This window comes from Sinocyclocheilus grahami, unplaced genomic scaffold (assembly GCF_001515645.1).
Source record: "Sinocyclocheilus grahami isolate Dianchi unplaced genomic scaffold, SAMN03320097.WGS_v1.1 scaffold292.1, whole genome shotgun sequence".
Lineage (NCBI taxonomy): Eukaryota > Metazoa > Chordata > Actinopteri > Cypriniformes > Cyprinidae > Sinocyclocheilus > Sinocyclocheilus grahami.
The window spans coordinates 756328-769048 of NW_015505471.1; the positions used below are offsets into that span (position 1 = coordinate 756328).

The 12721-nt window shown below is 35.9% G+C and overlaps 1 protein-coding gene across 1 annotated transcript in view; it reads right to left on the reverse strand.

The window, feature by feature from the left end:
• The window catches only part of lrfn1 (leucine rich repeat and fibronectin type III domain containing 1), a 59469-nt gene extending 47297 nt beyond the window's left edge, over positions 1 to 12172 (reverse strand). The window contains exon 1 of the mRNA XM_016292772.1: positions 12035 to 12172. Within this exon, the coding sequence (XP_016148258.1) occupies positions 12035 to 12172 (138 nt within the window). The remainder of the gene's footprint in view (positions 1 to 12034) is intronic.
• Between the last annotated feature and the right edge of the window lie 549 nt (positions 12173 to 12721).

Consider the following 12721-nt stretch of genomic DNA (forward strand, 5'->3'; position numbering starts at 1 on the left):
TTAACGCTGCGGCTGCTTTGAAGGCATTAGCCACGTTCGCTGATATCACAGGATAAAGACGACCTGCCGGTCTATAAGAAGCTAATGCAACACGTTTTGCAAAAGTAAAAGCACCTCTAGATCTTTTATTGATGAAGATTATTTGATGGAGTGTAATATCTGCTGGAGGAAAAGGAGGAGGATGAATCACCATCTTAAAGTGAATCTCTGGATCCTCGGGGACGCAATCTGGATTTGACAAGCTTCATCACGTCTGCTGTAAATTAGCTTTAATTGGATCCTGCAGAAGTGACCCCTGAGGAATCCCGATTGGTCAAACACAGCAGCTGGATTAGCCAATCAATGCCTGCCATTGGTGGAGTGGTTTCTAATAGCAACCAATCAAACATCCGCTGGTTCTGTGTTTAACATAAACGCTACAGAGTAAGGAAGTAAAAATCCCATTCATTTTCTCCATAGGGGAGAAATACATTTTAAATGAGAACTTATAAACCTTCAAAGACAGAATTACTGTGAGCTGCAAGGTTGTTAATCAATAATATATGCTTCGGTTGACGCCATTAGCATGCACTATTTTAACTTATTTTATAAATAATCGTGCTTAACAGTTGAATTACTGTTGAGAATACATTACCCATAATTCTGCAGAGAAATCTCCACCAATCAGAAAATCACAAGTTAATTGAGAAAAATAATGGATCATGTCTCTCTACGCTCTCAAACTACTACTTTAATATGTGTGTGTGTGTGTGTGTGTATATAGAGATATTGCAAGAAATATTAAATATATTTTGTTTCTTCACCGAAAAAATGCTGTAAAAACAATTTCCACTTAGTAAATAGCAAACTAGAAATGTAAAAAATTGAAATGGTATAATCTTTGTTTTATTTACAACTTCATGAAATCAAAAAATGACAAATTATTTCTTACAGTGCATATATATATTTATATAACCTTCTTTTATCTTTTAATCAATAGTTTTATATTCATCTTTTTTTTTCAACTGTCATTCACAATGCTTCATGAGATTATAGTTCTTTCCCTTATTAAAGCCAACGAGTACACAGTCTTGCACCTTTGTCATTTTTAACTTTTTGTAATGCTTTGTAATGCTGCGATTCATCTTGTAGCAGATTGGTATAGTTTAGTTTGGTTTGTGGCTTATAAAAACTTATAAAACTTCAACAAAACTTTTTTAAAAATGCATATGACAAAAAAATAAATGGGAAAAATCATTCGGGAACCAAAGCTCCTGAAAAACTGAGCGTCTAATGTTGAACCTCATGAAACAGCCTTCAAAGCCCAATTTACAAGTGCAATGTGATGTATTTCAGAGTTAAACAGAACATCCAATCAAACAAAAATATAGCATGGGACTTTGCATTAAAAATAACCCCTCACGTCATGTAAAGGTAAAATTTGCACAAACGGAAATCAACCAAAAAGGAAAATTCTTGTACAATAACGTGCATTAATGAATCATGCACAATAAAGGCAAGAACATGTTTTCAGCAAATGTTGATTTCATGTTGACTTTGAGCATTCAGCCTAGTAAAAGGATAAGAAACATGCATGTCAATACCAGGAATGAAACATCTAGACTAAGTTGGATGCTTTTACTCAAATTAGGACAATTCTTCAGGAGCAACCTGGTGCTTCATGCCATTGCTTGCATCAATAAGGTTTCAAAGCAGCAGTCTTGCCAAATAAGTTAAATCACACCCTGATGTTCATGTTTACTACCAACGCAAGGACTCGGCGCAGAAACCCTGTGGTTGAGCGATTAGTTCTGCCGTTAAAGGCGTGTAATGCATTAGAGACGGTAAGCAGGTCAGATATTATGTCATAGCTTTCAGCCTCCATCTGTCCGACTCTTCTGCTCTCCGCTACAGACCACAGAAACCACTGCTCAGAGTTTACAGGAAAACATCAGACTGCTGTCTGGCCGCCGGCCCTCTCTACACGAGCACGCTGAACTGCTGGAATGTAATTAGTGTGGATGAAGGATCAGTTGTAGTACATATAGTACATGCTGTCAGGTTCTTACAGGAACGGTGCAGCCAAAAATGAACAATCGATGATCGTTCGCACACCCTGATGTTTCTTTTCTTCTGTGCAACACAAAACGAGATGCTCACGCTGCTCTTTTGCATGCAATGAAAGTGAAAACTTGAGAAATCACTGTTAAGGCAATTTTGACAAATATCCAAGTTGCACCCTGTTATTCATACCGACTACATACCTAAGGAACTATTTGACAATTTTGGTAAATTTTGAGATCTTGGGCTATTTGGCTTTATATAACATGTTACAGACTAGTGGAAAGAAAACATCCAAAATACACTTTTAAGTGTTTATTTTATTGCATGTTCTGTCCATTTCTATCTGTTGAGTTCAATTGCAATATATATTTTTAAAGAGATTTTTCTCCACTTCATCAGCACTTACATACACCACATTTAGCAGTTTTATTCCTGTCTATGTTTTTATAGAAGGGTTTGTTCATATATCATTTGCATGGCTTTATTTTTGCACTTTATCAATTTGCGTCTATAGATTTCGATTACACTACATATCGTTACAGACCATTTTCTCAAAATGAGTTTGTTTCTCCAAATATTTCTCCAAATATTTAATATGCATATTTAATTAAATAATGCAATATTTGCATATTTAAAAAAAAATCAGAAAACGTGTTATACCAAAACATTTGCAGAGTAATCTTCTCAACTAGAGAAGAATGGCGATATCTATTAGTTACATTTTCACCTGCAGTGTATTCAATTAAAATGACAGTAAGCACCATACAAATTATATGCAAATGACTTGTGCACTATAATGAAAATCACCTGTAGCCCTTTTGCTGTTGCTACTATTAGATAATAAAAGACCAGGTATTAACAGTCTTCATTCATTTTCAATGCACAAAATGAGCAACATGAACTTTCTGCTAAACAACTTGATTTGCGTTGCATGGAAGAAAAAAAACATACGGTTTCAAACAGCATACGGAAGAGTAAAGGAAGGTTGCATTTTTATTTTGGGGTGAATAATTTTACAAATGTTTTGGCCACACTAGTTAATATGTTTTCTGCTGCATTCTCTGTTGTCAGCGAACAAGATCATCTTCTCTAACCGTATATGTGTGTGTGTGTGTGTGTGTATGAAAGCACACAGTGTTGTTTCTTCTGTCTGCACGCACCAATCTATTATTTCCCAGAAATCCAGTGACAGGGGACCTGACAACAGATGTTTCCGTTCACCATGATCTGCAGCGGTTTGAGAAACAGAGCGAGAAAGAGAGAGGAAATGTATTATTGTGAACTGACACACTCACCAGATATGAAGTTTGTTCCAGTGTCAGTCATCTCAAAAGGGCATCTCTCGTCTTTTCAAGGGCTTCTGGGTAACTGGAGTGATGCCACCTGTAGCCATGACAACAGAGAGAGACGATGCTTGTTTTATGATGCTCATCACCATATTTAAAACATATAACAAAGAGAAATACAGATTCCACCATCAACATCAGAGAAGAAAAGTGAGTCCCCATATGAGATCTCTTTATTATCTCAATAATTTCTCTTAGAAAGCAATGAGATTATATAAAGAGCGAAAAGATCACTTTTTCCTCATAAACAAAATAAAAAAAATATAAATAAAAGAATAAAATATATTATATCAAAATAAAAACTAATTCATGTTTCTGAAAATATCTCAATAATTCCATAAACTTAAAAAAAAAAATTATAGCTCATAAAAAATAGTAAAAAAAAAAACTAAAATGAAACAAAAATGAACTAACATTAAAATGAAAGCTAAAAATATAAAAATGAAAAGCTAACTCAAAATATGAATTAAAACAACAATAGTATATGAGTAATACTAAAATAACTCTGTTGAGAACTCGTGAAATATCCTGAGCCATGAAAGAGCATCAGACAGTAGCAGTGATTATTAAGCACATCACTGACTATATTATGAGCGTTTACAGACATTCATCATCGTGAAGTGTTACTATAACAACTAAAATGCTTTAGAGGAGAAACAAGCATCTCAAATCTATTCATATTTCATCAGCACAGAAGAGACCAAAGAGAATATCATGAAAAATTCACAACATTTTGACAGTGAGTTTGGTCGAGAAACACATTTACATGGATTATTATCACTGGTGCTTGTGAAGTCAACTAGTACTAGTGAATCGGGTGGTCTAGAATCCATGAATGATTCTGTGTTGTTCAGAAGAGGTGATCAGACGAACCATTTTCACTTGCTGGACCAGAAAACAGCTGAAGAAATCCCACTGATGCACATTGAAAGAGAAACCAGAGCCAATTCTACAGGCCAGAACTCTTGAGCAGTTTTGACTCGGGCCAGTAAACAAACACCCACATCACTCCAGTTCTGATCACTAAACTCCACTCACATTTTCTTCAGAATTTCATCTAGTTATTATTCAAATCGTGACTGATTCCTCTCAACAGCACACAGCAGATGCCGGACAGATATGAGGGCTGAACGTGTCCTTCAGCGCCGCTCGAGCTCAAAACGAGTGACAGAAAAACTCCTCGCAATTTCTATGCAACAAGATGAAAACGCTTCAAGGTTGTTCATGACAATTTCTCTTTCTCTCTCTGTATTTCTCAGGTTTTATAGATACAAGACCTCATTTAAAACCTAGTGAGCTGCCCACCTATACAGCATTTCTAAGAATCATAATGTAGGTGGCAATTTCATCTTCTATGACACTTTGTTTTGGCCAGAATGTTAGGCAGTATTAATAAATATATCATAAAGAAAACAATCCCAGAATGTAATGTGATGGGCCTAGTGAAAAGTGAGTGCATACTAAGCATATATACAGTGGGTACAGAAAGTATTCAGACCCCCTTAAATTTTTCACTCTTTGTTATATAAAAGTTCATCAGCATGCATTGCTATCATTAATCCCATGTTGTAGTGCAAAAAAAATTAAATAAATATTGTGACCAAATCGTGTGCTCGTGTGACCAACTGAGAAAGTTAGTCGCAAAAGAGCGACCAGTGGGAAGAATGAGTCTGGAGCTCTATATACTGTATACTGAAACATGCAAATACTGGATAAAATAGCTATATATATATATATATATATACACACACACATATAATGTATTTAAATAAATAGTAAAAACTAAGCATGCAAAGAAATGTAAATATACTGGAACATGCAAATACTGGGTAAAACAGCTATTTTTAATTAGATTGTGGATTTTTTTGTTGGATATATATGCATAAGTGTGTGTGTGTCTGTACAATATAAATAATACATAATATAATACATTTCAAAATATATAATTATAGTATGCATCACTAATTGTGTGCCAAGATGCTTCCTGTGTAGTGTGTCATCAGATCTGCCTTAAAAGACAGCTGCCCGTGTCTGGTGTGCTGCTTTGTAATGACCCGGTTCAATCCAAACACCTCGTCTCTCTCTATTTTCTCCTCTGATGCTCATCTGTAATTCAGTACATACAGTGAAAGCATCCATTCATCCGGCCCATGCAAAATGCAACAGTGCGGTTCTTCTCAAGTGATGTGTTTAGTGTGTTTACCCTCCACGCTGAACGTGTCAGAATCACTCATCCCGAGCCCTAATAACAGACCCTGCAGAGGAACGAGACGCTCAGAGCAAGAGCAGCAGTTCTGATTCTACAAGCCCAGTGCTGAATGTGTCGTTTGATGGGAGTATCATTTCTGAGGGTGAAAGGTCAGAATTTTGAGCAGATCAGCGTGTGGCAGCATCACGTCTGCAATATAAATGCACTTTTCCACTGTAAAGTATATCTATCCTCTGTAATGAGAGAAAACACAAACATCTGCCACTTCTGAAAGACGCTTAAAGTCAGCATGACAGCAAAACAGAATGTTGGAGATTCATAGATGTTATTAAAAAACTTTTTTATATACTGGTTTTTAAGAAATGTATACTTACTTAGCAAAGATTAATTAAATTAATTGATATTATACATTTATAGTGCATACTAAGCATGCAAGTCAGTATGGAGCATAAAAATATATAGTTAAAACTCTAGATGGTGCTGGCTGACGGGTTGTTAATGTAACTGATGATATTCAGAGAATTAAACGACTTGGCACAAGCTGATTGGTTCATGCTGCATATGCAGCCAATGAGCTTACTGCCTTGCATTTATAAGGCTGGCTAGCATTCACTAGAGATTCCTGCAGCGCGCTTTCAGAGTTTATCTGAAACCCTCCACCTTCCCCAGCTCCACCGGTATAGATCTGCTATGGGTTATTTTATATGCTATTTGTGCAGCAGTAGTGTGTCTTAAATACTTACGGCACCGTATCGCCGTATGCACTGGCAGTAGCTAGTTCCTGTACTTGCTTTCAGCAGCAGCAATAATCTACAACTACAGCAATAACCAGCAGCAGCAGCAACTCAACAGCAGCAGCAGCGTAGTAGATCTATTCCGCCAAGACCAAATACATTAACATTATCATATCCATCACTATGTTAAATCTTCCGAGAGTTGTCATGATTGAAATACATATTGCAACATGCAAATATTGGGTAAAATAGCTATTTATATGTACTGTAGAAAGAAATTAATATTTTAATTCAGCAAGGATGCATTAAATTGCTGTAAGATGTTTAGGCCTATATCATGATGAAATTCATTATATGACAAATTTTTGCTTTAAAAAACCCTGTATTTGCTCTAAGCATATAAGCATTGAAAACACTGTATGCATTTTAGAGCAGACCACTTTGGTATATAAGAACCTGCACAAGTGCATGAATTTAGTTATGCAATTCAATTTAATGCATCATTGCATTCTGAAATGCCAGAAAGCCATTCATAAAGCAATGCAATTACATGTCCATTTTCAGTATTGCCACAAGGGGAGCTGCAGTAAATAGCAGCAAGTTTTCTCTGTCAACTACATACTAAAAATAACTAAATGTGTGATGGCCCTAGAAACAACAGATCATATGTATTTCAGTTCAAATCAATATCTAGCATAGCACATGCTAAGTCACTTATTTAGCATGCAATTTTAATAAGCATGTAAGATAGTAGGTACAATCACAATCCCAGCTTAACAGGGAACACTGTCCGAACTTCCTTAATGTTCTGGCAAGGTTCTTTCAAAGTTATAAACAAACATTTGTACAGTCAGGTTAACAGAACATTCATTCAAGGTTTTCTGGTCTTTAATGGCATTCTCAAAATGTTAGCACAAAAACAATATGTAGCATTTGGACCAATCAGACACACAACTTTTTGTTATATTTAACAAATAATATCGAACTCCCCATCACCTAACCAAATGGCCAATTACGAGGGTCTATGGACCCTTCCCCCGAAATGCACCTAACACCTCAGAAAGTTAATTATTCATATTTCCTGTTGTGAGCTAAATTCGCTACAAATATCTGTATATGGAATGTTTCTCTAAAAAATTTTAGTTTAATATTAGTCTATTTTTAAATGTTGCTACTTGTTTCAGAACATTCCGAGAACATTTGAAAGTAACATTAACATAATTAAAAAAATTAAATGATAAAATGGAAAGTTCCCTTGACATTCACATAACCAAGAAAAATGTTTTAAACCAAGATAAATAAATAAATAAAACTGGACGTTTTAGAAATAATATTTTCATAACTCAAAAGAAATATTAGGAAAATGTTCTTACAACATACTTTTGCTAGCTGGGATGCAACCACAATTACTTCAACATATCACACTGTCAAACAGCAACAGGTCTTTCCCTTTGGTAACACTTAATTTCAACATTTATTCTCCTTATCTTGTCCTATGCAAAGCAAGCTGGGAACTAGAAATTCACTGCCCAGTTTTTAGAGTTATCATGACAACTACAAGTTGCTACAACTTAAACTTAAACTAGGAAATTTGAGTTTGAATTACAACACAATATTAAGGTGACGAGTCACACCTGTTTATCAGTTTGCACTGGCTACCAGTAGCTGCTCGCAGAAAATTCAAGGCATTAATGTTTGCCTACAAAACCCCCACTGGCTCTGCACCCCTTTACCTAAATTCATTACTTCAGAGTTATGTGCCTCTAGAAGCTTGCGTTCTGCAAGTGAACGGTGTATTATTGTTCATCTCAAAGAGGCTCAAAATCACTTTCACAGACTTTTACATTAACTGTTCCCTCCTGGTGGAATGACCTGCCCAACTCAATCCCAGCAGCTGAGTCCTTACCCATCTTCAAGAATCGGCTAAAAACACATCTGTTCCACCTTTATTTGACCCTCTAACTCTAGCACTCTCTATTCTAAATCTATTTTATCTATTTGATGACTTGACCTTCTAACACTTGCACTCTCTATTCATTTTCTAACTGCTTGAAAAAAGAAAAAAAATGCCTCTAACACTAGCTTTCTCTGTTCTTTTTCCATTCTATCTACTTTTTTCTTTTTATTTATTATAAAAAAGACCCTCTAACACTAGTGTTCCCTTTTCTTTTTTATTCTATCTACTTGTTTTCTTTTTATTTATTATATAATTAAAAAAACACCTTGCTACTTGTAATAGCACTTGCGTATCATTGCTCTTTTGTTGGTTTTGATTGCTTCCATTGCCCTCATTTCAAAGTCACTTTGGATAAAAGCATCTGCTTAATGACTAAATGTAAATATATCGATCAACATTATTAATGATACCAAGAATAATGCTTGCAGCTAGTTGCTGGTAGCCACTGACTATTTTTTCCATACTATTGAAGTCAATGGCTACCGTCAACTGTTTGGTTACCAACATTCTTTGAAATAGCTATGTGTTCAACAGAGAAAAAAAAACTGCTAAAGGTTTGGAACAACTTGAGTAAATGACAGAATTTTCATTTTTGGGTGAACTACCCCTTTAAAAGTTTTAATTAAATCAATATATTTTTAACTTAAAGTTGTGGCAATACACTGTAAAAAAAAGTTGTAAATCAAGCAGATTATTGGAATAGCCTACATTTGACAAGGAAACATCATTTCAGTTTTTCTACTTCAAAATTGTATGTTTAATTCAATGTGCAATTTCTTTGTAACTATTTGTGAAATTTCTGTCATTGTGATACATGTCAATGCTAACAAATCATTCTCAGACCTCTGTCATTAGGACACAGTGTTTAAACTGTTTAAAAAGTTACTGTATGATCAATCTGTCTAATGTCAAAAAGCAGACACACACACACTCCTCTGGGACGGTGCAATAACATGCAGTCAAACAGGACGAGGCACTTTTTATCTCCACATGTTGTTGATCAGAGTGCGCTCTTCACTCTCCCCTGTGCTGTTTGTGCTTTTCTTAAACGCGTCGCTCTCTATTCCTCTCTTTATCACTTCAAGCCACCACATTATTCTCTCTTATCCAGCTCTCATAATGAGGGCCGAATCCACCCTCGTGTTTGCAGTTTAAAAAGCTCCCCAGAGTGGCACTTTACAGTCGGGATGCTCTCCCTAACCCTGTGATTTGGAAAGTAAAAATGGAAAGTGACCTTCCTACTGAAATGTAAAAATATAGCTGCGAGCAGCAATTACGAGGCCATCGTCGGATTCGCAGCGACTCCGGCACAATCGTCCGCTTCAGACGGCGGCAGAAATGTGATTTTAGGATAAACGCTTCAAAGGTTAGGAGCAGATTTAACTTTTGACCAGCGTGGCTCAGCGGGACCCTCAGGGTCGGCTTCAAAGCTAGAGCTAGAAAACACTGACAAGATACAGACGACCCGTTTGCCATCTTTCGCTGAAAAAATGTGCTGTATTCAGGAAGAACATATGGAGCTAAAAAGAGCAAAAGCATGATATTACAGCAATTTAACAGTTTACCCAGTACTAGGTGGTGCTGAACTTTTCATTTCAGCTTGAAGAAGTTCGTATGATTTTCTAATGTTTTAGAAAAAATGTCTCTTCTGCGCATCAAAGCTGCATTTATTTGATCAAAAATAGAGTAAAAATTGTGAAATATTATTACAATTTAAACCAGCTGTTTGCTATGTCAATATCTGATAAAATGGAATTTATTTCTGTGATCAAAGCTGTATTTTCAGCATCATTACTCCAGTCTTCAGTGTCACATGATCTTCAGAAATCATTCTGGTATGATGATTCACTGCTCAAGAGACATTTCTGATTATTATCAATGTTGAAAACAGTTGTGCCCAATATTTTTGTGGAAACTGTGATACATTATATTTTTCAGCATTTATTTGAAATATAAATTAAACATTATAAATGTCTTTGCTGTCACTTCTGATCAATTTAATGCATCCTTGATAAATAAAAGTACTATTTAAAATGACCCCAAACTTTCTTAGCATACTACTTACTAAATACTTCATACTTCAAACAGCAGTACACTATGCTACTCTGTTGTCACATGACCTCATTTACATTTCATGTAGAGTTCAGTTATGCAGTTTTAACCTAATTTGCTATAAAATATCTGAACTTTTGGACATCCAATTACATAATGAGTGAAGAAAAAGTTGCTAAAAACGAATCACTTCCAGTTCATTAGTCACGCAGTTTACACACATTGCATTGTGGGATAGATTGTCCAGTTCAGTGATCTCTCATGCAAACAACACATTATATAAAATGCATAAAGATATTCTCTGCATACAGAAAAGTCATATACTATGTACAGTATATATACTGCATAGCTGTGTATTATCCAGAAGCTCCTCTCACTGTGACCTCTTTAGCTGTGAAATCTGCTGACACACACACACACACACACACACACACACACATGAGTGTGTTCCGCGAGTACCACAGCTTTATATCGACAGCACATTCAAAGCTCAGCTGATGTGATTAGTTCTCATCAGGTTGAGCTCAGGAATCGATACCTGAAGCACTGAAACTGTGTATTAATAACCAGCGGCATTATGCTTAGAGTGGCCAAAGAGCCAGGGATGGGTCTTACAGATGACAAGACGTCACACATGAGTCTCTAAATCAATGCTTCTGCTGTTACGGTGAATGATTCACCAGTGCATGTCATTCTAAAGATGAAAAATGACTGATTTGAGCATCAAATGTCCTCAAAATATACTCACTTTCACCCAGAGTCCCTTTTCACAACTAATATATTTATTATAAAATAACATAACATTACAGAAGTTAATTGTGTTGAGAGATTCAACTCTGTAAAGCCTGATATGAACAACAAGTTATGAAATTCTGCTGCTTGTAATGTAAATCAGTGATATCTTTATAACAGTGTAGCAGATACTGACATAAAATGATCTAAATATCAATGGTCGCTCTATATCTCCAATAATATGTCTTAGTAAGATGAGATTGAAATGATCCAAACATATAATGCGATGCAATCCAATGCTGATTGAGAGCTGAAGAAATAACTGCTCCTCAGAAGATGTGAGATGTTCTGGAGGCTTGTGAAGATCATTCCTCCGCTGAGGAACAGTGAAAGTAAAGCTTCTGGAAACAAACGCTCCTCAAAAGATCCTGAGGATCAGATTTGAGACTCTAAAAAATGATTGATGGAGAATCAAGTAAAGCTGAGCTGCTTCAGTCCAGAAAGTGTTCATCTGGAGATATTACTGCAGTTATTCTGATGTTTACTTGAGAAAAATCAGTCAAGATTTGACAGCAGAAAGACTCGTGAAGCAGCAGCTGAAGTACAATTACACGAAAAGAGCTTTTACTGGATAAAAAAAGTCTAAAATATCAATCAGACGACAGATAAAGCAAAGTTTTGATCATGTTGATCATTTAGAGGCCTTCGAAATTTGCATATCTATTTCAGTTTCAAAATACTTCTCAAAGCAGAACTATAAAGCAGATCATGGTCTGGAAGCTGGCAGTGTTTTAATGGAAATGTGTGTCTAACTTGTCTATTATTCAGTAAGTATTTCTTAAGAACGATGAGGTCTTTAGCGTGTGTAACGTGTGTTTGATAGTCTCTGTGTTGTTGTAAGTTGGCAGGCAGATCACAGCTCACTGACTGAACACAAGACGTGAGCTCACATGCACATTACCCATAATTCATTGAGTGGCACTTCACACAGAAACACTCCATCCACTGACAACAGGCTCATTAGTGTTCGCACACGTCCGCCTCCACCGTCTCTGAGTTTGTGTCGTAATGCCTCTTTGTTCTTCTCTCGTCTCCGCATCAGGCCGGTTTTAATATTCCTGACCGCTCGCCGCAGAACGACCCGTATCAATGCTTTATTTTGCAGAAGCAGATCTAAAGCGTGTAACATTAATAGCAGAATAATGGCTCGCTGATCAGCCGGGGTGTCCTCAAATCAATGTTTATTACCGGGGCAGACATCAATTTGTATGAAGGTGACTGGCTGTTAGTTTCATGTCTATTTCAGCATATTTCAGCATCAGTGTAATTTTTCTGTCTTTATGTTGAATGGTGATATTAAAACATACTCGAATGTAATCATAAATTACCCTCCAGACCCTCAGCACTCTGAACTTTCTAATCGAGGTCACCTCCTTAAAAAGCAAGGCTGGAAATGTTGCAGCTGGTGAATAGCCAATGTAAACAGCCTGTAAAATTACATGACATGTTCATATATATATATATATATATATATATGCAAAAAAAAATGCAATGTATTTAAAAGCCCTCAAGCATCAATAATGAGGATATTAATTTACAAGAATTATCACTACATACATGTATGTATAAATATATTAAATATGCATAA